Consider the following 27018-nt stretch of genomic DNA (forward strand, 5'->3'; position numbering starts at 1 on the left):
TGATTTCTGAAAAACTCTAGTAATTTTATTTGGAATTTAGTCATTTTTTAAAAAAGAAAAACCAGATAAAATAATTGATAAATCACTGCACTTGTTGCACTTGGGACTTTTCTTTTCTTTTCTTTTGCATTGTCCCCCATGCGTTCTCTTCTTCTGTTCCTGAATTGTGGCCTTCTTAAATTTATTTGCTAAAACAAAATTATGTTACCAATATATCTACTGTGGATAATGAAGTCTTATTAAGGGCTTTGGCCCTTCAACAAAACTTCTGGCATTGCCTTCTTTTGAGTATAGCAGCAGGTCTCATGGCTATTCATTTATATAGGCATCTAAATATATAGATGCAGTTAGCATAAAACCCTAGTTTCACATTAAAACTTTCAAAGCAAAGTTGTCTTTTATATTTCTTATCTTTTCTATTAGCATTGAATCCATCTCCTGCTTTGGAGAGTGTCTTTGAGTTCCTTTGGACTCCTGGCAACTGGCTGGCATGCCTATGCAGTTTTCTTGGCAAGATTTCAGAAGTGGGTTGCCATTGCTTTTTTCCTAGGTTGAGAGAAAGAATGTGACCGGTACAAGATCATCCAGCTGGCTTTGTGCCTATGGCAGGACTAGAACTCACAGTTTCCTGAGTTTGAGCTAATGCTTTAATCAAAAAACCATTTTTTTGTTTGTTTGTTTTACACCGACTGAATCACTGAACTGTTTCTTTTAATAGTTAAGATTCCTATCCCTAGTGGTCAGCTGACAGATACTTACAGAAAGTTACATTAGGAACTTTATGGCTGAGCAATCTGATCCTTGATTTCATAAGAACATAGAACTGGAAGGAGCCATTTAGGTAATGAATCCAATCCCTACTTAGTACAGGAATTCAAAGCATCCTGAGCAGATAACTAGCAGTCTATTTCAACATATTCAGTGAAGAGCATAATTGGTTCCATGCTGAAATATTTTTATTGATAGAAAGATTTTCCTTACATTCAGATATAATCTGCATCCCCAGTAATATAAATCTATTATTCATTGTTCTATGCTCTGAGCAGACTTTTCAACAGATTCTTCTTTGAAATCCTTTAAGGCTTTTGAAGAACGGTATCATATATATCTTCAGCCTTCTCTTCTCAAGGTCATATATCCCCATTTACTTCCATCTCTTTTCATGAGACTTAGACCCCTGACCATCCCTCAGTGCTTTTCACTGAATCCGTTCTAGTTTGTCTAAATCATAAGGCTCTGCTCTAAGCCATAATGACCACAAAATGATAACATGTGCATCATGACATCACTGAGCAAAGGAAACAATAATGTGATTCTGTCGATCATGTTATTCCCTCTGACTGCTAGCAGGTGTCATGTCATTGGCATTATAACATGATACACATGTCATTTGGCTTTCCTTGCCCCATATGCTACCTATTCATCCCTCCTGGTCTCAATCCCGCTCCATCTACTCAGAATGGAACACTGTATTAAGGGTTTGGTTGTCATAGGTTAAGGGAAAGCTATTGTCTCCTGTGATTTGGAAATACTCCTTCTGTTAATGCAGCCTTAAATTGCAGTTGCCTTTTTTTTTTTTGCAGCAACATTACATTGCTGACACATATTCAGTTTATAAACAACTTCTATTCCAAGATGTTTTTCACTGAACCAAAATAGTAATTGAGTAGTTCTGCCTTTTCTTTGCTATTTGTTAGCATTTTGCTATTTGCTATTTGTTAGCATTTTGCTATTTGCTATTTGTTAGCATTTTGCATTCTTTACTGAGTATATCGAAGAAACTCTTTTTGTTATTCTTAGCATCCTTTGCCAATATCCTGCTGAACTTTAATCTCCTCAAGTCCATGTCTATAGTTCTGGGCCACTTAGATGCCCCTCTTGTTTTCCATTCTTTACCATACCAGGCTTTTTCTACTGTCCCCAATATTTTTCTCACTGGAATTGTTATTGCCTTATTTTAGAAACTCCCATCCATATTTAATTGCTTTTCCCATTAGCTTTTCCTGCTGTGGAATGCTATTAATTTTTTCTTAGATTCAAGCTCAACTGAACCACTCTTCCCAACTGATCTACATCAACTCTAACTAATTTAGGTAGATTGAAGGAGATACTGAACTATTATTATTATTATTATTATTATTATTATTATTATTATTATTATTATTATTATTATTATTATTATTATTATTTTAAAGTGAGTTGGAGCCTGACAAATTTAAATTGGGAAGATTAGTTGGGTTTTTAGATGAGATGCCACTCCACAACTGGATGGAGGCTGATTTTCTTTTTCTTCCTGTCCTTCCTCAGAAAATCCGTTCCAAAGTTGAATTAGAAGTCCGTAATCTCCCAGAGGAATTGTCCCTCTCATTTAATGCCACCTGCCTGAATAATGAAGTCATTCCTGGAGTTAAGTCTTGTGTTGGACTCAAGATCGGCGATACAGTGAGTTATGGGGGCCCCATATTAAGGCAAAAGTAATCATAGAGAGTTGCAATTAAAGCTACAATTAAGATGATGGTTTCCCAGCACTTTTAAAAGGAATGTCAGTACAGCAAACATGCTATACTGTACCAGTACAGCAGTACATGCTATAGGGTTAAATATTAACCCCACAACAGCTCTGAGAAACATTTATTAAAAGCTTTGCTCCAAGGTATTTTTAAAGGAACTTTTCCTGAATAGAATATACATCTTTCCATTATCAAGTTGGGTTTTTGTCTCTATTTCCTGAGTCACCAATCTGAAAATTACCACTTGATATCAGTCCTATTTTAGCAAATGTCTTCTTGAAAAAGGGGCCATCATTATTTTGAAATGCCCAGCTATGACCCTCAATTAATTTTAATTACATTTGGAAACATAAATTCCTGCAATGGATATGTAGATTTTCTGGTCAGAAAAGTTGCTCTCTGCATTGTAACAAAAAACCAACATAAAATTCGTGTTTTTTAGTATCTGCATCCAAATGACTAGGCAGCAAATGTGTCACTATAATGTACAGCTATAACAAGAAACACCATTTCATCTCTTGCAGTCACACAAAATACACACAAGGAAGAAGCAAAAAATAGAGATAAGTGCCAAGGAATCGTGGGTCAAAAAGACCTCAATTATAGGACAGTACTTTTTTATTACAACAATTACAATAAACCTGTTTCCTTCTTTCTTTATGAACAACCTGTTTGTAAAGAACCAATAATACTTTGACATTTCTGAAGTTTCGCAAGAAGACACACAAGGCAACTTTTTAAATTCAGAGATTTGAGAGGAGCACAATTAGACACACAATATATTTATTTCTGGAAAAGTTGTATATAAAATAGACCTCGAATCTGGGCAATTTAAAACATACTTTCAATGTTTTTTCGTGCCTTTGTCTTCTCTCCTTTACACTCAAGGCGGCTTAAAGTAATATGTAGCTACTTTAGCTTTAAAGCAGTTTCTCTCTTCTCCTGACACAATTGTTATTGGAGAGAGAATGTAGGGTGTTTCATTGACAATGAGGTTGGTGATGTGCCAATGTCCAACTGTGATCTGTCTAGCTCCTGTTGGCTACTTTAGGCTGCCTTCTATGCACTAGTACTGCCCCTCATGGCCATTTTGGGCATGGGCAGCCAAATAATCTATTTCCACAAAGACTCTTGTCTGTGTAGTGGTCAAAGCTAAAATGAATAAGCATTTGTTGTTTGAATGAGCTATATGAATCTTAAATTCGTTGGCATGTTGTCTCCTCTTCCAAGGGTGAATGCACACTTTAAGAATCCAATCTCTTCCTGTTGGAGAGGTTGAATTATGCTAGAAAAAAGACATTCACTTGTGTCAATAGCATCTCCTTCAGTATGTGGCTTTTGCCTTGGGATACCTGTGGGACACAAAGTGAGAGGAAAAGGTTGCTGTGGGCAGATACTGAAGAGAAAATTATTTTCTGCAAATCCAGAAATTCTGTACATTGTCTCTGTCTGAACTATGCTAGACAAGGATAGCAGTAGCAGAAAGTAGCTACAGCAGAAGAAAAGCCAAGATTTCATATTACCCGGCACACATTTATTCCCTAATTTTTATAGATTGAAGTGAGTAATGGGAATAAATGCAACAGTATGTTCCCATTTGGACATAGAGTGTGGTGCAGTCCTGTGGTGTGGACTTACCAGGTCACCTGGGAACAGTTTGATCCTGTTGGACCCAAGGAAATGGACAGGGTACTCAAGGCAGTAAACATGACCGTGAACTAGATCCATGCCCCCTCCTGGCTGGTTCATGGTTACCTGGAAGGTGACATATGGCTGAGTTCTAACGATAGTTAATTAATTCTTGAGGGAGGGGTGTTGCCAGTAGTTTTTAAAGCAGTTGTGGTGTGTCCTCTCTTTAAGAAGTTGTCACCTACCATCATACTAGATACTTTTCATTCAATCTCTCATCTTTCCCTCTTTTTAAAGAAAATAGGTGGAGGATCTGCAGCTGCTGAGAATCCTGAATAAAATGAACTATCTGGACCCCTTTCAGTCAGATTTCAGGCCCAGATATGGGACAGAAACATTGGTCATGTTTTTGGGTTATCTCTGGCAGGAGCAGGATAGGGATCGTGTGTCCATAGTTACTCTTTTTGACATTTCAGCAGTTTTTATACCATTAGTCATGATATCTTTTGGAGTCAGTTTAGGGACCTAGAAGTGTGGGGGCATGGTTTTGTGCTGGTTCATTTCCTTCTTCTGTGGCTGGTCCCAATCTTAGTTGGTCGTGAACAAGAGGTCTAGCTCTGTGGGATGCCACAGGGCTCAAGGCTCTCTCTGCACTTGCTTAGCATCTATATGAAGTTGCTGGATGAGGTCATGCATCACCATGGGATGAGTATCAACACTATGCAAATGATATCAGTTGTACATCCACATCTCAGGTGAATTAAATGATACTGTGGATGTTTTTTGCAATGCCCAGAGACTCTGGGAGTCTGGATGGGGGAGTTCTGGATGAGGAACAATTGGCATCAATTGAATCCCAATAAGATGGAGTGGCTATGTGGGGCTGCTTCTCTGTATCTGATGGTTTATCATCTTTGGTCTTGGAAGGGGTTGTGCTGCCACATATGGAGCCAGTGAGTAATTTGGGGGTCCCTTAGAATTCACCATTGGACTCATGAATCCTGCTCAAGGAGCAGGTAGCAATCATGGCTAGGAGACCCTTCTCTTAGTCACTCATACCTTGGTCATTTCCCACATGGGCTACTGCGAAGGTGTTCTATATGGGACAGATAGTTGAAAAGTAGCTGGAAGCTGCAGCTGGTGCAGAATATGGCCACACTAGCAATTTTGCACACTCTGAAGCTTGTACATATAATAACTTTGCTGTATGTGCTGCATTGGGTGCCAGTTTGGTTCTGGGTCCAATTCAAAATATTGAATTTAAAGCCCTTCATGGCATGGAACTAGACTACCTAAGAAACTGTGCTGTTCCAATTACATTAATCCATCTCACCCAGTCAGGCAGGGAAGGCATGTATGGACAGTGCTGGTTAAAGAATTTCCATCAGCAACATCTAAGAAAAAAGCCTTCTCTGCTGCTGCCCCCACCTCTTGGCCTTCTGAAAGGGCCTTAAAACCCGGCTCTTTTGATTGGCCTGGGCCTCCAACAAGGGTGTTCCATACTGGAGGTGGCTAGTGGATTAAGAAGAAGATTCATCTCTACCCCATTGTATACTGGTTCCTACCTTAGCTAATTTTTGTTAATTTAAAATTTAATATTCAACGTTTTAATGTTTGTATCACATTGTAAACTACCTAGAATCGTTTGATAGTGAGATGGACAGTAAATACATTTAATTAATTAATATCTTGCTCCCAGAAATGAGGTTGGTCCCTACTCTTTTGGCATTCTGGAAGAGACAGAATTGGCTCTGTCAATCAATGCAAGGATTAAAAAATAGCAGGGAAATTTGGGGTTGGTTGCTAGCCTAAGGATGCTCCCTCCACCTTTTAAATTGCCTTTTAAACTTTGTTTTTATTTTGTTCTGTACTTGGCTTTAATTTTGCTTTTAATTATGTCACTTTTAATTGGTTTTATGGTTTGTATTTGTAAACAACCCAGAGTCACTTGGATAGTGAGATGGGTGGTGTCTAAATTTACAAAATAAAATAAATCACTATAGGAATAGAAATATTTAACTGGGTTTTTATGTTAGTTTTTTGCTGTCCACTACAAAACCCTTCGCTAAAGCCAGTTTCCTCATTGTCTCAGCCCAGCTTGTTTATGATCTTGGAGACCAGCTTAGGGAAAAAAATGAAAAAGAAATTGAAAATGATTTGAGGAAGGGTTGTGAGGATGAACAACAGTTGAAGATTTTTCTTCCATCTACAAATTTCCCCCCTGAAATTAATGAATATCTCTCTCCCTTTTTATTAGTACTAGGTTAATTAAAGACAAACCTGTGAAGATATCCATATAGTTTTCTTTGCAATTGTGTGGAATTGTTTCTTGAGGGTTTTTTGTTGTTTCTGAACTTTACTGTACAGCTTGCAGCCCTGGATTTCTTAGTGGTCTCTCATTAAAATACTGTGCAAGTTTAATCCAAGCTGATACGTTCTATTGCCTGCTGCAGGTACATCGGCATTACAAGGAAGCTCTCCCCATGCTGATTTTGCAACCAGTAACTCTACCAAACAATTATACGTTATTCTGATTGGTTTTTCTCTCTCTTTCTCTGTGTATGCTTCTAAACTGAATGCGACATATTTAGGATATTTCCTTAACCTGAGCAATTCTTCTTTTTAAACCTCTTTCCAGGTGAGCTTCAGTGTGGAAGCAAAGGTCCGCGGTTGTCCAAAGAACCAGCAGAACTCTTTCACCATTAAGCCAGTGGGCTTTGAAGACAGCCTGACTGTCCTGTTGAACTTTAACTGTGACTGTGTTTGCCAGAATTACTCTGAACCTTACAGCAATAACTGTAACAATGGGAATGGCACTTTTGAATGTGGGATGTGCCGTTGCCACCCAGGCCGGCTGGGTTCCCAGTGCGAGTGCTCTGAGGAAGAATATGGCCCCTCCCACCAAGACAATTGCAGCCCGGGTCAGGGACAACCACTTTGCAGCCAGCGGGGAGAATGCATCTGTGGCCAATGTGTTTGCTACAGCAGTGACTTTGGCAGGATATCAGGCAAATACTGTGAATGCGATGACTTCTCCTGTGTTCGCTACAAAGGAGAATTATGCTCAGGTGAGTGGTATCAGCCCGAGGGAGTGGGATGGCCTTCTAAGAGCTGTACATACCTGCAAAGAAGAACAATTATTCCAAGGAGTGCAACTCCCCTTTCTGTCTCCATTCTTTAAAAAAAAAACTAGAAAGTTTAAATACAATAATAATATAACAATATAATCTTTAAATATAATAATTTATCTTTAAAGATAAGATAGCATAAAGGGGAAAAATATTACACATTTCCAGTACATAGACACTCACATTTTTATTAAGGAACAGCAATCTCTCACAGCATCCTCAGCAGCTAATATAACCAATTCATAACAACTCCTGAGAGGGATAATTCAGCAACATTTGGAGAATTAAAGTGCTTCATTTCTGGGGTATATTTCAGGTGTTTTATGGCATAATCACATGTGGTTTGAAAAATAAGGGAAGGTGTTATCTTGTTATTTCTCTATTTTTGTCTAGGCTGTGAGTAAGTGCAGGAGTGTAAATATATCACAGATTATTCATTCTCCTTCTGGCTAAAGGTTAACTCATATATTTAATTACTATTGGGATTGTAAACATACAGATGCAAAGTTATTTATGTTTGCCAGAGCAAGTTGGAATAACTATAAACACATATAATTTGTCAAGCTTGTGCTTTACTAAAATTGTTGGAGCAAGAACTGAAAAATCTGTTCTTTAGGAAAGAATTAAATCAAAACCTTGGTATAGTAAGCAAAAAGCATTTGTATTTGCATGCCTCTAAAAGCAAGCTAAAACTTGCTGCTTAGGAAAAAAAACAGTTAAACACTTTCGTGCAATATAACCATTAACTTGGTGATCCAGATAGGACTCAATTCACTTTCATGAAAGAGGGAAAAAGTATTAGAAGCAGCTATCTGTTTGGAACTCATGACTGCTTGTGTATGTGACTCAGTGTTAAAGGAAACTATTGCTGTGATTTGATTATGAGAAGTGGAAGAATTGTACTTGCTTGTGTCTAGAACAACAACTCATTCAATTCCAGGGAAGTTTCTGTACGTGATACAAAATACAACTATTGTGCAATATGGGATGTTAGGATGATCCTCAAACATTGATAAAACAGGCTGGCCAGGTACTCATCACAGAACTTAATCACTGTGTTTTTTCTAAAAACTTATTGTAATTGTTCTGTTCAGTGGCCACCAGGATAGTTAGAATTAATCTGGGTTGCAATCTTCTCATTTGGCCTAATTTTCCACTTGAGAAACACAGATATGGCTGCTTCTGTTTAATAATAAGCAGCCAGGACGCAATTGGAGGGCACAGTTTTGTACACAGTAATTTCAGGATTTCAACTTGGTACTACAAAGGGAAAGAAAGTAATTGCTTTTCTCAAGAACTCTTTGTGCAACCATTTCTAACTTGCTCTGAGAAAGATGCTACAGGGCACTAGTTGTCATAGAAATATGATTTAAAAAATGAATGTGGGGTTCTTAATGCTCTCAGGACTTGTTTGTTTTCCTGCAAACATTTCATTACCAAACTAGATAACATCACCAGTACTAGTAGGAAGTGGAATCTGCTCAAAACTGAATGTGGATTCTGAATAGTTTTGCCATATCCCTTATTGGCCCTGCTGTTACTGTATATTTCTAAGAGTAACCTGACATTCAGATGAAGATGTTCCTCAACAAGGAATTGGAAAGATTTCCCTACCATATTATATTTCTTTGTGACATGGGACTTTAATTAATGTTATGTATGAGATGAGATAGCTTGCAAATTAATTCTGAGATGTGGAGTTTAGCATGAAGATCCAAAATCTAATCGGACATCTGTAAGTGTTCCAAGAACCATTTCTATTTTTGTTGTTCTACTTACTCCAACCCTCCCCTTCAATACCCTTTGATGAAGCCATTACTTGTTTTTTTCCAGACAAGTAATTATTTCTTAGCTATGTGACAAATTCACAAACTGTTTCCTAATATTGTATATATTTTCCTGGTATTGCTAGAGATTTTGTTCCAGCCAGCCCCTCATTCAGCTCATCATCCCCATGATTCACTGGAATTTCTCATCAACTAGTCTTCATTATCATTCATTCTCTGCTGTCTGTCAATCTATTTGTCTGTATTTCTCTCCCTCCCTCCCTCTGTTCATGAATTTGTATTAGAAGGTAGGTCAATACTATAGAAAAATACTTCCGCTGGTTATTTCCATGGCAGCTTTTTTGAGGCCTCTAAGCTTTTCTCTCATAAGGCAATAATCATCAGATTCTAATGACTTCACTGCTCCAGTAGTTTCAAGGGTCAGTGCACATCTGAACAAAGTGTATGCAAGGAGAAGTCCTAGTTATTTGGCTACGTTGAAGTAAAGTATTAAGAGCAGAAACTTCGTTGCCTATAGCTTTCCTTATCCTAGAACAGTGTGCTGGGTGATGAATTCTGGGATTTGAAGTCTGCACATTTTAAACTTGCTGAGGAAGTTATGAAACACTGTTCTAGAGACACAATCTGCACTATCTACAATGATTAAATTAACAATTATATTTCAACCTTTCTGGAATGGTATCAGAACTGTTAAAAGAAGTGACCTTATTGTACCATTACAGATGTTTTGGTGGGTAGAAGTTGACAGTCATATCTTGTGGTCTGGTGAGTCTCAAGTGAGGCAAAAAGGTCTCCCCTACACATTTGAGAATCTGACTTTTCAGCCTTTTTGTATTTTTAATTAATTGTGCATATATACATACAGTATGACTCAGATCTAACTATATGCATAAAATGATGAGGAGTTGATAAAATACCAGAAATCTTTCTCCAGATCCCTGGGGAAACTTGTTTGGTCCTGCTTGGAATGTCTGAAGGGAATCCCTACAGGCTTTGAAGCCAATCTTTGGAAGAAGCCTTGAGTTCTTTGGAGAAAATGGGGAGAAATTGCCTATAATAAAATAATACAAAGTATGAAAACTTTCTGGTTATTAACATTTGAATGACAAAAAGAGGTCAGAAAATAAGAACCACTTCCCTAAAATCAGCCAGTGATCTCCAGAAAGTATGTTATCCTGTTTAACTTTGTATTTGTTTTCCATGTGTTTGGGGAGAGAGGCTGAGAAGGTAGAAGGGGACTGGCTCCTTAATGCTAAAATTGACAGCATTAAAAATAAAGACCTATTTTCATACGATTGTTTGCCTGTAGGACATGGGAAATGCGTCTGTGGGGACTGTGCCTGCAACCCTGACTGGACTGGAACGTATTGCAACTGTACAACTCGGACAGACACCTGCATGTCCAGCAATGGGCTGGTGTGCAGTGGGCAAGGCCGAGGATACTGTGCCTGTGGGAAATGTGTCTGTACTCAGCCTGGCTCTTACGGAGATACCTGTGACAAGTGCCCAACCTGCCCTGATGCCTGCACCATCAAAAAGTGAGTGCCAAATTCCTATTTGGTTTCATGAGAAAGAAACCAGTTCTTGGGGGTCTGAACCTTAGGATCTACTTCCACTCCTGAATCTCGGGGTAATTATTCATAATCCTAGGTAAATGGTACCTGCATTCCTCAGGAAAGTAATTGATCTTTATTCAGGCCCACAAGCTGACTACTCTTGTCCTAATTTCAAGATTAGCTCTCTGAACTAAATTTCAAAAACATTTTCAAACCTTGGGCTTCTGACCAAATGATCTTGATCCCCTCAGCAGCAAAGAACAGTAAGGAGGCTGCCTGTGATGTGGCCTACAGTCCTCAGAAGATGACCCCAAGGGTTGCCACACATAAATCAAAGATTTTCCTTACGTTTGGCACAGGTTTGTCCTCAAGTTCTAGTCCCAAGCTTTCAGATGCATTATATCTTAGCTGTTATGCTGCTTTTCTCTAACATCAGGGTCTGAAACTCAGGATATTTAGAATTACTAATGATTTGGGTTTTCAGACTCAGGGAATGCACAATAGTGTCAAAACCTCTTCACTTTTTTTTCTCTCCACTGACAGTTCAAGCTCAGGAAGGGAGAAATCCAGTGGCAGTGATATATAAATCCAGTGGCAGTGATAATGCATGGCCAGCAAAATTCCTTGAAATTGAAATGATCACATGTCCTATAGCTGCAAAGTCCTAAATATTCTGCATTGTCTGATGAGATGTGTGTTACATGCCTGTTTCTTATTTTAGTGTGTGTGCTGCTGGAGTGAGCACAGAAAACTTCTTTCTGATCTTTTAGCAATAATCCTTTTCAGAATCAGGAACACTGACGCATCCACGCGTTAGTAATATCAGCATTTAATAAGATAAATACCTTCTTAGGATAACCGTTATAATGGCAGTCGATAAACCTCTTTGAAGATTGCATCTGATTTTCAAGGATATACTGTATTGACACATGGAATTTTGTAGGATCTTGCTGCTTTTGTCAAAATGAGGAAAGCAATGTTCACAGTTAGGTACCATGTGTGCAAAAAAAAACCCCACGGGCTTTGCATTGCGATGATGCAATACTACTTTCATTCTGTACCTCTTCTTCTTCCTTTAAATGTGGCAATAGTGAGCTGTAGGTTAAATGCATAATAACAAGTGATGACCAGTTGTGGAGAATTTTAACTTTTTCCATAACGTGACTGAGCAAATAAAATGAATTCCTGTCATTGTCTCCAAAATCTGTATTTAAGGAAATTGTGGTGCTCGTAGAATATTTGTCAAAAATTGGACAACAAGTTGCTGATTAATGGTGTATCAATTTGCCCTAAAACTGACCTGTTCTGCTAAAAGATTGTGTTCACACCTCTCCCTAAATTTGACGTATGAGTGCCTGGGCTGAAGCTCACTGCCTGTACTTGACAGGCCAATGGGAATAAAATCTGTAGGGTCATCCCTCAGATCTTTTTAAAACAATGACTGCTATTTCCAGATCATCAGGAATCTGGCCATGCTTGTGAATGTCAATATTTGTGAACAGCAAGGACAAATTGGAGTGCACTTTCTGAATTGTTTTTTATCTGCTCAAATCGGGTTAGATCATATCTCAGGAGCCTTCCAAAGTCTTAACAATCTTAATCAAATTCCTAGCCTGTGATGACATTACTAGTGGCCACTCAGGTAAGTTGTCTAAATCCTACCAGGAACATTCATAACTCAGTATCTCCTCCTTGTAGAATTAACTGAAATGGTTTGCCGCCCATCTCACTGTAAAACGACTATATAACAGTGAAACTGTCTTTGTCACCCATAACTCAGATTTTCTATAGTGAGGTATTAAAATAGGGCTGGGAATTTTATCTGACTGTCTGAAAAAGTTCTGTGCAAATTGTGTTTCATAGTATTTCTTTCCTAGCAGTGAAGCAATTTTTTTAATAGATTTTTGTTTTACTTAAGAAGATTCTGAGCAGGTAGTACATTATTCTTGTGTTCTTTCCACATGCATAACAAGCTATGGTGACTATATTTTCTTGGCAAAAAATAAAGGAAAAAAAACGAAAAGGGGGCAAATCTCAAAGAATCAAAATTTTAAACTATTTCTTTATAATTATGCTTTACAAAGGAAAATTCTGGAGCAAAACCAAGAAAAAAATATATAAAATGCATATTCTAATAAAGTATCTAATCTCAGACAGTATAGGTAAATATTTTTAAAAGACAGTTCAATTTCTATATTTTTCACCTGAGTGTGAAAGGATGTGCATTGTGGTTTCTACAGTATAAGTTAAATGATAAAAATAAAGGAAAAACGTTAAGTCTTTAGGGGGAAAATGATGTGAGGTCACTATAATTACAGCTGGCAAAAAGCTTTTTGCTTTTTTTTGGCTTTTCTGTTTTGGCTCAACACACAATTTAGAGTAAATTAATGTGAACTAGCAATGTTAGGTTAAATAGGTTAAACGGTTTTTTGGTGGTTTTGGGGTTTTTTTTTTGTTTTTTGTTTGGTAATCCTTACACTGTCTTGCTACATATGGAAACAGGAAGTTCTGCTGAAAGCAAAGAAAGATAGGAAGTTTTGGAAATGTCCTGAAATAATACAGTCTACAATTACTTTGTCCACATGGAGGAACAAGTGCTGCTTTCTGCTAAAAAAAAAAATAAAGTTGATAAAAGATTTCATCATTAACCTGAGTCCCATGGTTCAAATTGTCTAGTTTTTAAAGGGATCACTGTCTGAAGAAAACAGTGCTCTCGCTCTCTCGCTCTCTCCCTCCCTCCCTCCCTCTCCCTCTCCCTCTTGCCCATCTTATAATCAGCTCTGGATGGTTTCCAATAAAAATACAGTGATCTGTATTTCTTCTGTTTTAAACTCTTCATATCCCTATTGTCACTCTCTACAAAGCTGTACAGAGTTCAAATTATCTTTTATCTTTTCCATTTTCTATTTCTACTCCATCAGAGTCTTTACTATTCAGTCACTTTTTCTACGTAATTATTTCTGGCTAGTTTACTTTTATTCCCGGGCGTTTTGGTTTCTGTTTATTCTGTTTAAACAATCTGTTTATTCTGTCTGTTCACTCTGTGGCTGAGACTAAAATAGAAATCTTGTCCCTCTCCCTTCCCGGGTTCTGCTGCTTGTAGGCAGCTGGGCTGTCCTGAGGCTGGGGGAGGAGACGAGAAGAGGTGAGCAGTGGCAGCCCATCCCTCTTCCATCAGTCCATGATTTTGTTACTTTTATTGATCAAAGTATGTGTGTGTGGGGGATGTTTGCATAAATGAAATTATTATCAAAGTTTATTTCAGTAATGTTGCTGCTTGTATGATACAGAACCTTTCCTGGTGGTAAGTATAAGATCTTCATAGTGCATCTCTGGACTGGACGTTTAAATTCAGAAAGTTTAAATCCATATGTTACATGTGTCACTTGTAATTTAAACAGACATTGGCTTGTTTGCTGGACCTGTGGCTGCAGCAGTGCAGTAGGCACACTGGTAACCTGCTGCTCTTGTGCTCATTCTCATTTTGGTTAGGATTGTCTGTTAGGCTTTATTGCTCCATTCATGCAGATCTGTTCTCCAAGTAATTAGTGTCTTAATGCCTTACTACATATCTACTGGCCTTTCATAGGACTTGAGCTGGCTGCATAACCAGTCAAATTGTATGAGAAATGGGGTCTGATCACATCACCTGATTCTTACTTGGTTTTCCCATCCCTTAATTATGGCTGCTGAATCAGAATCATTATCTTGTGGCCACTTGTAGGCATGTATTCTTTTTTTTTTTATGTCTGTTTACCCTCTGGATGAATCTGAATGCTCATTATTTTCTATTCTATTTCCTGTTCCATGTCTGTCTGCCCTATGTCAAGATCTCCACTGGATTGCATTGGGATATTATCTGCTCTTTTTAACTGATAGGAAGCCATATCCTGCATGCTGATTCACAGTTTTAATAATCATTGAATGTTGTCACTTATTTATTTCTTTTCTTGTTGCTACAAAATTTTTAGAATGCTTTTGTTGCAGTTGCAACGAGAGTCAGCATAGTTTTTAGTGCCTCTACTCATGAAGATTTTTTATTATTGTTCCTGTTCAAAGTGGGAAAGAATTTTGAGTGGATTTTCATCTGTTTCTTTTGCTTCTTTTTACTCCTCCCTTGAGGGTGACTATAACCCATATCTTAACTCAACCTGATAAGATATCATTTCCCATTTCATATGTCATCTCCACCGTTTTCATGCTTCAGTAAAAGAAAGTATATAGTTATCTGCCAATCTCCTTAGGAAACAAACAACCTCAATAGTAGAGCAGGACATTTAAAAGTTTAATACAATTCTTTAATACACTCTGTTGGGAAGCCAAGGCATTCCTCTCGGATAACCATGGTAAATTTGGCATCTTCACCATCCCAGTCCAGTAGTGCAAACTGTTCAAGAATAAAAAAGTTGCAACTCATTTGTCATTCTAAATGAAACAGTTCCTTTGTTCTGAGTGGTTCAGAGCATCTGGTTCTGAGCTTTCTGTGCTGTAATTCTTTTTTGAATTTGGTAGCCATTCTTTATGTGGCTATTACTTGTATTTCCCATCTTCATTTCAATACACTGCTTCTCTCCCAGATTTTGCAATGATAAAACTAAATAGATGCTACCTCACCAGAAAAAAACACCAAAATGAGGCAAATAAGTCAAGTGTGGCAGGAACCCTACTCTATATTTTTATTACTGTTGAATTAGATATCACAATTTTTAAATTGGATTATTTTCAATAATTCTAACCAAGAGGCTAGGAATCATGGAACAACAACAATAACAATTTGAACTATATATATGGTGCACATTTAGAGGTAATAACTTAACTGTACTATAACTACGTCTAACCATACTGAGAAAGAGAGAAAATGTGGCTATGCTGTGCAAATGCTATTGGAATGTAACACAGAGATTTCTTGTGTTCTTTCAAAAAGTTCTTTAACCAGGTTTGATTGGGTCGCCCTTCAAATAAAGAGTGCATCCTCAATAAAATAAAATGGAACCAGGAAACTAACAGGTAACAGAGTAAGACATCACAGAGTTGTGAGAGGAGGAGGAGTAAATCTAGGCTAGAGAGAAAATATCACATTCCTGGTTTTATAGGGATGGGACAGGGCAGCAATAATCACTATATCTCCCTGTTCTCCTTGCTCATGACTCTTTCTTTTGCACAGGGAATGTGTGGAGTGCAAGAAGTTTGAGAGAGGAATCCTGATAGAACAAGACACCTGCAACCGCAATTGCCGGGATGAAATTGAGTTGGTTCAGGAACTTGGTATGTAAGAGTTATGGTGGGGGTTTTTTTTTGCAAGAATTGTTTTTTCCCTCTAAACTCCTCTTCCTCCTCCTCCCTTTTCTGACTTAGAAACTTTCCAGATGATTCATTTGCTAAGTTAAAGGAACACACTCTTATCACTGAGAGCATTTAGATCTCCAATTACAAAGCCAAGTGACTAATCTGTGAATATTGCCTGCTTGAGATACAGGTAGTGCTCAACTTACAGTCATTTGATTAGTGACTGTTCAAAGTTACAATGATGCTGAAAAAAGTGAGTTATGATCAGTCTTTGGGCTTACAACTGACCCAGTGTTCCCATGACAACATGATCACAATTCAGGTGCTTGGCAAGTGGCATGTATTTATGGGGGTTGCAGTGTCCCAAGATCACACGATTGCTATTTTGGACCTTCCCAACTAGCTTCCAACAAGCAAAGTCAATGGAGGGAGGGGAGGCAGATTTGCTTAACATCCAAATTATTTGTTTAATCACCATGACAAGATAGAGTTGTAAAATCAGGCATGGTCACATGGTCACATGAGGACTCACTTAAAAACTACATCACTTAACAATGGAAGTTTTATCCCAATTATGGTTGTATGCTGAGGACTATCTGTAGTGTTGAACACAGATTCAGTACCATCTACCCAAACAATAAACCATGCATGTGCCAGGCTTCTGTTTTATCTGGACTGGAATCTCAGAGAAGATTCTGAGGCTTCTGTTTTATCTGGATAAAACAGGCTTCGGTTTTATCTGGACTGGAATCTCAGAGAATTTATCATTATAGAAAATTAAGGTTTTAACACAAGAATTCAAGCAAGAACTCTATTTTAAATGAGACGCCTATAAATAGACAAACTACCTAAGCAGAGCTCGGTCTGTTTCCCTTTGCTTTTTTACATAATAAAGGAAGAAGTTTGTCTTTTTTCATGAAGGAGGGGCATTTTCCAGTAGTTGGCAACTACTGTTTCCTTTATTAATATTAGAAAACTCTCACCAGCATGTCTTTCTTCCTTGTTCATAATTAAGGAAAAATAGAACAGTAATGTCACATCAGTTCCCCATAGAGATGTTAAATTGCATCAGAAATAAGGATTTTTAAAATCATCTTATAGTCTTTTATTTTGGGACTTCATAGCTAGTTTAAGAGTCATTATTCCATCAATTCCCACCTCCAGAACTTATTCAGAAGGATAGCATAATATATAGTACCAGAGATCACTGAAAACTGAGCAGACTCAACAGGAGTTATTATTTAAAAAAAAGAATCAAAAGATTTATAAAACTGCCTTTCTCATAATTTGTGACCTCTGGGTGACATACAAAAGATACTTCTTTTAAAAAGAGAATAAATACAATGATAACCTATCCCAAACCAACAAAATAAAAAATGTAAGCCCCTAATTGAGGCCCACAGTAAAAATATGCACACATGTAACAGAACAGGTTCATCTACCATCCTGGCCCAAATGCACAGGAGAGCCAGGTCTTTACAGATCTACCGAAGGCCAAAAGACCCATTACTATTAGAACCCTGGGTGAAGCTCATTCCAAAGATCAGATGCCACAACAGGGAAGGCATGCCTCCTAGGTCAGAGAGGGAACCAGAGCATGCCAACCCTATGTAGCCTTATGAGATGGGCAAAGTTGACTGTGAGAGATGGCTCCCCAATTTATTTATTTATCTGATTGATTAATAGGCTGCCTGACTCTCAGAACAACTTTATCTGAATGATGCCTGGAATAGACCTCATGGCTTTGCAGGTGCTTCCTACTCCCTCCCTCTCTAGCAATAAGTTGGTCACCATCCAGTAATATGTGAAACAATAAGGGTGAAGAAATACTAAGTTTCACTGTTTCCATTGCCCTGAAGCTATCAATAAAGGCTTTTCTCCATGCTTAGTTGAATTCACTCTCAGTGAACATGGGAGGGGGGGGGATGTACTTTCAGACTTGCAAGATTCTGTTAATATAGCTTTACAATAAAATATAATTAGCTCATCTGACTATGTGTTTCCTGTCTGGTCTGCCCCTCAAAGGTGCCAGTGGCTGATGCCATACCCAAAACTAGGTGGGCACATTTCAGAGAAAACTCCGGCTCCCCATGTCCAACAAACAAATCTTTGTAGAACATATCAAGTTGGCTGCCTTCTGTGATTAAGTTGTGAATGGGTTAGGCTTTATTGCAGGCTGACTTGGCATTAAAAAGCAGCAGCAGAAACCAGAACCACCTACAATCCAATGACTGAATACCAGGGCAATGCATAGGAGGCTGGAACATGGAACTGGCACCCATCCAAATACATTTGTTGTTATCTTCCAACAAAAGGTTATTCATTAAGACAACTCCAGCAACTTCCATGCTAGAATCCAGCCTGAAACCAACTGGTAATGGATCCAGATAAATGGTCCAGTCTACAAGAAAATGCCTGAGACGTTTACTAAAAATAAAACAGTACACATTAGCTGATAAAGATTAAAATAAAGGGAGGGTGTTTCAAGAAGTAAATTTACAGGCATTTTAACTGCCTGCTGGAAGCAGTCAATCAGTCCCCTTCAGCTACATGTAATTAGTCAAGAAAGGTTTTAAAAGTCAGGAATTAGGCCACAGTGCTGTAGCAACCAAGAATAAAATAAATAACCCCACAGAGGGTGAAATGTTTATGTTCTGGACATATTCTTGGATGAAATAAATAATGATGTTACATTTTGCTTGTGGCAGATATGCACGATTTTTTTCTTCAGATATGTCAATGCCCACTTATTGAAGGTTTCTTAATAATGCCTTACTCTATCTACCCAGAGTAAGGCCAGAATTATTGAGAAAACGCTATTAGAAAATATTACTGTGTAAGAAGGAAAGGATGTCGGTGAAGCATTCACGATTATTGTCGCTGGAAAGTAGACTATATAATGAATATAATTTCCTGGGAATTTTGATCTACTCTTAACTTCTTTCATTTTTAGTCTGCATTTTGGAAAACCAGAAAGCTATCCTAGCTTTGCAGAACACAAGAAGAAATACAGGCTGTTCCTATTAAGTCAGCTTCATCTTTTGTAGCAAAACTGATGTTAGTACCAATCATGTCAACTGTTCCAATAGCACACAGGAATACATTGGATTTAATTGGCCTATGGGTGAAGCATCCTAATGGGCCCATCGCCTCGGGAGAAGTGAATGATGGCTGAAGATCTGCAATTTGAGAAGGGGTTTTAAAAAATTCTTCTGTATTTTCATGCTTCTTTTGAGAATAGCAGATACAAAATGTGATGTGCCACATGGATCAATGATAATGGGCACATGTCTGGCAAAATAGTCTTTACATAGGTGGTGAGATTTGTTAGAGTCACCCTGTTTTTTAACATCCCTAGTGACATCTCTAAATGCTAACAATTTCTTGAATAGTGTCAGGGGACTAAATGTTCTTTCCTTTGTCCTCTTGTGCAGGAGACAAGGGGAAAGATGCTGTGAACTGTACATACAAGGATGAGAATGATTGTGTAGTGTACTTCCAATATTACGAGGACTCCAGTGGCAAATCTATCCTCTATGTTATTGAGGAACCAGGTGAGGGTCAAGGGCCACTAAAATAAGTCTTCATTTTGGATGACCAGTTGATTCTTTGCAGGATGAACAATGCTAGGTGTTCCATATTAATTTGGAATGTATGAGAGATGATCATAATTATAGTGACAAGGTGAGTTTCTTACATTCATATTTAGAGGTACCTTATTTGAGAACAGTATATGGTTATGGAAAAACCCAGATTCTGAGACACGGGATGAAATACTTTGCTTTTCATGTTTCAATTATATTTTTGGCAAAGTACATAATCATGTGAGAGCAATATAGGAATGGTTCATGAATTAATATATGCAGAATAAAAGGATTAGGAAGAGACAGATCCAATCATTCTTAACTGTAGCCAATCAATTCAGAAAAAGATCATTGCTAGAATTTTTTGGAAGAGATATTTCCCCTTAGCCTAGGACGTCAAGGTAAGTTAATGGCATTCCTCAACCTGAACTCATACTGGAAAAAAATCTGAATTATTGGATGTTTTAAACAAAATTTACCTAAGTAGTATGTCTGATTTAAATAATTCATAAAGATGGCAGGATTCTGTATTTTTTATTGCAACATTTTTTAGTTCACTATATTAGTGAATATAGTTCTGACTAAAGAGCAGTGATTCAATCTGGCAACTTTCAGTTCAGCATTAAAAATATCATCTGTCATTCATGGCTTTAAGCAGGCTGCTGGATTTGTCTGCTTTGATATTTGACTTAAGTGACTAAATGCGAGTCCTGTCTCTACTTGCTGAGAGATGAGCAAACAGGACCACAGACACTGACTGTGCCATAAACCCCAATAAGGTAATATTTCTTTCTCTGTGCTTGCCAGCATGAAGGGGACACTAGAAACCTTCAAAGAGAGTGTTCTAAACCCAAAGAGGGTGATAAAGCTCTCATTAGTTGCCAGAAGCATGCAATAAATGATATACCCTCACCGCAGGGTATTAACTTGGCCGATGACTCAGACTGCACTTAAAAGGTTGACAACAATGGAGTCTCGGGGCAGATTTTGAAGGAGCTTAGCCAGACCTCCTTGGACAGCAATTTGAATCCAGCTAATACCTCATGGGGAACCATAAAAGCTGCCATGCTTCCTATCACAGCCTAGGGCCTTTAATCCCTCTCTTATCCTTAAGCGAATATTAAAAAGAATGATGTAATTAGGAGAGTAGGAGATATTTCAGCAACTAGGAAAAAAAATCTGGAAATGAAATGATGGAAGAATTGATTTGTCAAAACTTGTTTGACAGGATGCAAACTGTTGGGACCTGCAACCTTCCTGGGTCATTGAAAGTATATGATTTTCCCAACTTCGCTTTAAATTCTCACAGGAAGTATGTGCTGCTGTCATCTTGGACATATTTTTTTCTATTGTTTTATTGACTTTGCTGTCAGAAGGAGTTTGCTAATATCAAAATTGGAAGTTTTCTCCAACTATGTTTTGAGGATCAGATCAAAGATATACTTTTTTTTGTCAAACTACTCTATAATGGTCCCTTTAGGCTGAAGAGCAGATAGCTCTAGAATAACATTTTGTAAAAAAAAAAAAAAAAAAGATGTTAAAACTAATGTACTTAAATTGTACATCTTATAGTGGCTACCTCCTGGATAATTGTGCAGCTATTATTCCTATTAGTCGCCACTTAGCATGAAGGAAAGTCTGACATGTAAGCTGAACACAAAGAATTTTTATAAATGATTCATTCTTGCTACAGAACATCCATCCTTCCACCATAACAATTATGTGTCAGGTATTCATGGCACAAATTAGAGAACAAGTGCTGCAAAAAGATGCTTGCAAAATAACTCTTCTGGTTGTTTCTGACTAGTTATATGCTCCTAAATCAAACAGTAATCTTTGATTGCTGCTCCTTAGTAAGGATTTCCTTTAGCACAGCAGCTTGATCAAATGCATGGATAAATGTCTTTTTAAATGGACTCCAGAAGATGGTAGAGGACAGGAAGGCCTGGAGGAATGTTGTCCATGGGGTCACGATGGGTCGGACATGACTTCGCAACTAACAACAACAGCAGCAAAAGTTAAGAATTTAATGGTCAGAGTGGTAATTTGTAACTTTGCAGTTCTGTTTTATGATGTTTTCTACAGATTGTCCCAAGGGACCTGATGTCTTGGTAGTTCTCCTTTCAGTAACTGGAGCCATCTTACTTATTGGCTTGGCTGCTTTGCTCATCTGGAAACTGCTTATTACCATCCACGACCGACGAGAATTTGCCAAATTTGAAGAAGAGCGAGCCAGGGCTAGATGGGACACGGTAAGAAATATTATAGTGGTGCGAGGGGACAGAAAGAGCAAATATTTTGCTTCATCCTAAGAGGAGGGGAGGTTGCAATGAGTTATTGTTTTATTTCTCTGACATAGCAGCCTATTGTTGACTCTGAATCATCCATATTACAATATATATATCAGTTTTATAATGTGTGTTGTTGAGAGTGTGTTATTAGCATTCTCCCAATAGTATGTTGTTAATTAAAAAAACCTGATGCCTGAATCTCATTGCATCAGCATTTTCCTGCCCTCTCCTTTGCTTTATTGGTTAAAGGTTGCGCAGAAGTGATTATGAAAACACGCACGCACACACGCAAGCACACACACACACACACGCACACACACACTATGGAGAAATGTGTTTTTCTACATCTTCCTAGGAGATATACAATTTCACCATAGACCTATATGCCTATTGCAATTCCTTAAATAATCCTGGAATTATGTCTTTTGAGAGCACCAGAAATCCACTCACCTGTTAAAGAATCCTACTTTGAGTTATGAGGATGCCTTAGCAACTGTTAAATCAGTTGCCAAGTATACATGCATCACCATGTATCTATTAAGTAACAGATACAATTATTCTTCTCGATATTTTTACACTCTGTTTTGTCTTTTAGGCCAACAATCCCCTGTACAAAGGGGCTACTTCCACCTTCACCAACATTACATACCGTGGGAATTCATGAGATTACAGTCTTCCAAGGTCTTCTCCATTCATGTTTACAGAACTGTCTCTGTTGTGGGTGTGAGAGATTTTTAAAAAAAAAAACCAAAAAAACAAAAACAAAACAGCCATTGCTCAAGAGCCTTCACTGTTCTGCTGTCACAAGAAAATATCTGCACTGTGATTCTTCCAAGACTCTCTTTTTTACCTCAGCTCACCCAGAGCTTTGGCCTGGACACATATACTGAAGGAGAAAGCAGGACTTGCTCTTCAGTATGAACAGCACTGCATAAATCCAGGGTTAAAAGAAGATTCTATCTGAACAAAATCAGGGGTCATAATTATTGAGCTTTATAATCTAACTCAGATGTGAACTAGTGAAATTTGGGGTAGAGGAGCTTTGAAAGATTCATGTTATCTAAGCCTATTGCAAGCTGAACCCAAAGTCCTTCACCCAGGCAGAGTTTCAGGTGGTTACTGGTGCTGCTGGTGCTGCTGCTACTGCCCCTTTCCTTTAACTTTCCAAACATACAAGGCACTGGTTGGGTTGGTCAAGGGAGCAGTGTGCTGCACACTGCTGTCTAACATGGATAGTGCAAGGAAGCAAGGGAGATACTTTCTTCAAAAATCCTTGCTCCTAATAAAGTTTGCTTAGGGGAAGGGAGTACAGGAAAGGGAGTTCATTATGAGGCTTAGGAACCTGTCCAGTTCTATTTTACTGTCATTGCAATTGCGAACTTGAACTTCCAAATGAATTCAGAAATAAGGCATGTTCTATTGGAGGCTTAAAGAAAAATACATTTTGAAATTCAACATTTTGCATATTACATCAGAGTTCCAATATTTTTAGACTATTCTTTTTGTTATATTTATCCCAAGATTATGCTATAATAAATTCCTTGCTTTTAATTTTTAGAAGGAAAGAGTTCCTAGTGTGTATAGATGATTTGCTTTCTCTAGTGAAAAAAAGCACTCAGCATTAATCTCTTTTGTATGCTGACTTCACATATTTCTAGGCCTCTAGCTCAGATTATATTCCTCCTAGATAATATTTCACATAACATTAGTATCTTGGTAGGTTCACACATGGTAACAAGTTCTAGTGTGGAATTTTTGTTATTGGCTTAGCATCATGTACAAATCCATTCACTGTATTGATATTGTATATAAACTGGCCACTGTAATTTAACTTTTCTATAGAAACAGCACTGGAGTTGCACTAGATGATGCCCAAAGAGCCTTTCACACCTTATAGCCTATGCTTCTGATTAACAAACCATAATTTTAAAATCCTTACTGCAACATGTGGACTTCAGCACCTGAGTGCATGAGTATATACTTGATCTTCTTGGGGGAGGTTGAGGAAGAAAATGTAGGTCAGCCATAGAACATATGGTTTACATACCAGAAGGCCCATGTTTAATCTCCAGCATGTCAGTCTAGAAATCTATTGTCCAGCAAGAGTGAGCCCTTTGAACATTGCTGCCTACAAGTACAGTGCAAGGTAACTACATAAATTCATATCATTCACCATGTAAACCCAGAAATCTCCTCATCAGTAAATGACATAATAGGTAGGATTTGCCACTTGCTTGACAATGCTTCACCCAAAACTTTGGGATAGGTTCTTCTCAGGTCCTGCTTTTCACTCAGGGAATCAATGCTCACCTAAGTGACTGTCCTAGATGACCAGAAAACTCTCCCTCAAGTTTTCTGAAGCAGGGGGGACTTGCTGAAACAACCTGATTAAATTCTTGAGATCTTTTGTATCATAGAGTCTCTAATGTAGGTAAAGAATGGAAGATGTTTGGCAGGATGAAGAATTGTCATATCTGACTTTCAACGGCTCTTTCCATCCTGTGGTTTTTTCCATCTAGAGACTTATGGCCATATCTAAACTTGGGAGCAGAATAATATAATATGTGCCTTTCCTTTCTCTTTTGTTTTCTGCAACTGCATTAGCACCTTCACTGCTCTACACTTCCTATATAGATATACGTAGCATCCATAGATCTCTCTGCTGAAGAGTAGCACCTTTCCATTAGAAATAGCTGCTTCCATAATTAAGAAAATGAGATTTCGTTCTCCAACTTTGAGGTATTCCTTTTATTATTTTCCCCAGTCATTCTTCTAGTTCCCTTATCCCAAAGTCAATGTATTCTCGTTTCCAAAATTGTTGAATCCTAACTACGTTGGTTCAAAAAAAAAAAAAAAAAGGAAAGAGGCCAAGAAGTGAGGCTACTCTTTCCTGAACTGAGATCATAATGAAGGGCAGAATTATTTTGAGTAATGTTGGTTAAAAGTAAGGCCAATGTGGCCATTTGTATAGGTAAAAGAGTGCCTATGGCACATATAAATAAAGAGTCTCACTAACGTATTTGACTTGTTTGATTAATCTTTCTCAATTTTATTTTTATTGTATTTGCTTTTACTTCATTGTAGTATTTACTTTTACTTTATTGTAAAATGATAGAAGTTCTATTTTAGTTCAGTTAAAATATAAAAACTATATAAATCATGGAGGGAAATGATTTAAATAATACAAACACTAACACAGAGAATAGCATAGCACATTCAATATGAAATCATCATTAATAGCAGCAGTCAATTACTTCTAAGGTTCCTGGTGCTGCCATCACCAAAAAGACACCCCCCCTTTTTTTTGGTAACCATTCAAGAGGAAATTGAATGATTGCCTCTGCTGAACATTTCAGAGTCAAAGTAGGATAATACCTGAAGAGAGGTTCCTTTGAGTGACCTGTTCCCAAGTCATTTGTGTGTCATAGACTGTACCCATATTTTAAATTAGGCCTGAAACTGGTCTGGTAGGCTGTTGGCCGAATATTCTTGGATTGGTGAAACCCAATGGTCTATTGTGAACTATCTAAATTTTCCAAAGGAACTATTTCTCTAATTCATTACAGTAATCCAGATGGGATTACTCAAATACTTTGGCCACCTAATGAGAAGGAAGGACTCACTGGAGAAGGGCCTAATGCTGGGAAAGATTGAGGGCAATAGAAGAAGGGGACGACAGAGAATGAGGTGGCTGGATGGAGTCACTGAAGCAGTAGGTGTGAACTTAAATGGACTCCAGAAGATGGTAGAGGACAGGAAGACCTGGAGGAATGTTGTCCATGTGGTCGTGATGGGTCGGACATGACTTCGCAATTAACAACAACAACAACAACAATCCAGATGGGAGGTTATCAGTAAAGGAACATGGGGCTGACCTTGGGGATGGAGTGAGAACCATGGGAGTGGTGCAATAGGGAGTCAGCTGTTAAGGAGGGACTGAAGGAAACATGAGAAACAAACTCTAAATATGCCTTGCTTTTGTTTACTATAAAAATGTGACAGAGAAAAAAATTGAACAGGTTTCAAGATTCTCTCATAATCTACAACAACAAGGCAGTATTTCTGGAATTCCTGTGATCTGGTCTACTTCGAAGTGCAGACATCAATCTTGAAAAAACTTTTTCATTTTCTTTATATTCCATCTTGTGCTAACAACCACAAAAATCACGATGGGATTAGTTTGTCTCGCAGGCTTCCTTCTACCTCTGGACTTGTTCAAGCGTACGTTAACATCTTATACCTTCCCCCATTCCCTCTCCACCCCCTCAGATTTTTCCAAGATGAGTTCTAAATTTCTTTATCAGAGCATGAATAATGGTTATAAGATACCTCTGTCAAGGTAAGGTCAGCTTAAGCATTCAACAAGCCCTCTTAATTTTCTAGTGCTAATTTTTTGTTAGCATCCTGTATGTACCCCCTTCCAGAATAGAATGGACACTACTGAGTTGGACTGATGAGCCACACATAGGCAATATCTCTGCCTTGTCTGGACTGAGCCTCAATTTAGCCTTCTTCCCCTCTATTATCCCTCTAGAACAAGGGTCTCCAAACTTGGCAACTTTAAGACTTGTGGACTTCAATTCCCAGAATTGCTCAGGCAGTGTGGCTGGCTGTGGAATTCTGGGACTTGAAGTCCACAGGTCTTAAAGTTGCCAAGTTTGAAGACCTTTGCTCTAGAACATTGACTGCTTTACCTGTATTAGAGGAAAATGAGAAATAAAGCCTGAATCCATGTATGTTACATATCAATGTTTTTTGTACAAATAATGAATATTTTTTCCTTCTTATAATACTAGAACTTGGGCTTATTTAGTAAAAACATTCAGCATTTTTTTATACTGGAAAATTTATTTATGGCATATATTTACAAAATTTGTTACATGAAATAGCGAGACCCCCCTAGCTGAAATTAGAAAGTAATCCCGTATTATTGTTTACATGGAAGAATCAGCCAGCTACAGAAAGAGAGTTACAGCTGTCTAGGAGAAGGAATTTTATGAAATACATTTTATTTTTTCCTTCTCTCCTTGATATGATGCCCTGATCAAATCATTTCTTTCAGCACAATGATTAAAGGTGGCAGGAATATATCGTCAATTTTTGTATGTACTTCTTTGTCTTCCCTATCACTTCCCTGTACTGTAATATAAACCTAGAAAGAAATCTGAACTGATAGCTATCAAAGGAAATAAATGCTCCACTTTCACAGAACACACAACCCATGTTCTCCATGGCAGTCATAAAGTG

General features: G+C 37.9%; 1 protein-coding gene across 1 annotated transcript in view; it reads left to right on the forward strand.

Moving 5' to 3' along the window:
• The window catches only part of ITGB3 (integrin subunit beta 3), a 73113-nt gene extending 50612 nt beyond the window's left edge, over positions 1-22501 (forward strand). The window contains exons 9-15 of the mRNA XM_015832215.1: positions 2308-2442; positions 6778-7207; positions 10364-10592; positions 15775-15875; positions 19331-19450; positions 21566-21732; positions 22367-22501. Of these exons, the coding sequence (XP_015687701.1) occupies positions 2308-2442; positions 6778-7207; positions 10364-10592; positions 15775-15875; positions 19331-19450; positions 21566-21732; positions 22367-22435 (1251 nt within the window). The 3' untranslated portion in view covers positions 22436-22501. The remainder of the gene's footprint in view (positions 1-2307; positions 2443-6777; positions 7208-10363; positions 10593-15774; positions 15876-19330; positions 19451-21565; positions 21733-22366) is intronic.
• The last annotated feature ends 4517 nt before the right edge of the window (positions 22502-27018 follow it).

Source organism: Protobothrops mucrosquamatus, unplaced genomic scaffold (assembly GCF_001527695.2).
Source record: "Protobothrops mucrosquamatus isolate PMUCROS unplaced genomic scaffold, P.Mucros_1.0 scaffold1, whole genome shotgun sequence".
Lineage (NCBI taxonomy): Eukaryota > Metazoa > Chordata > Lepidosauria > Squamata > Viperidae > Protobothrops > Protobothrops mucrosquamatus.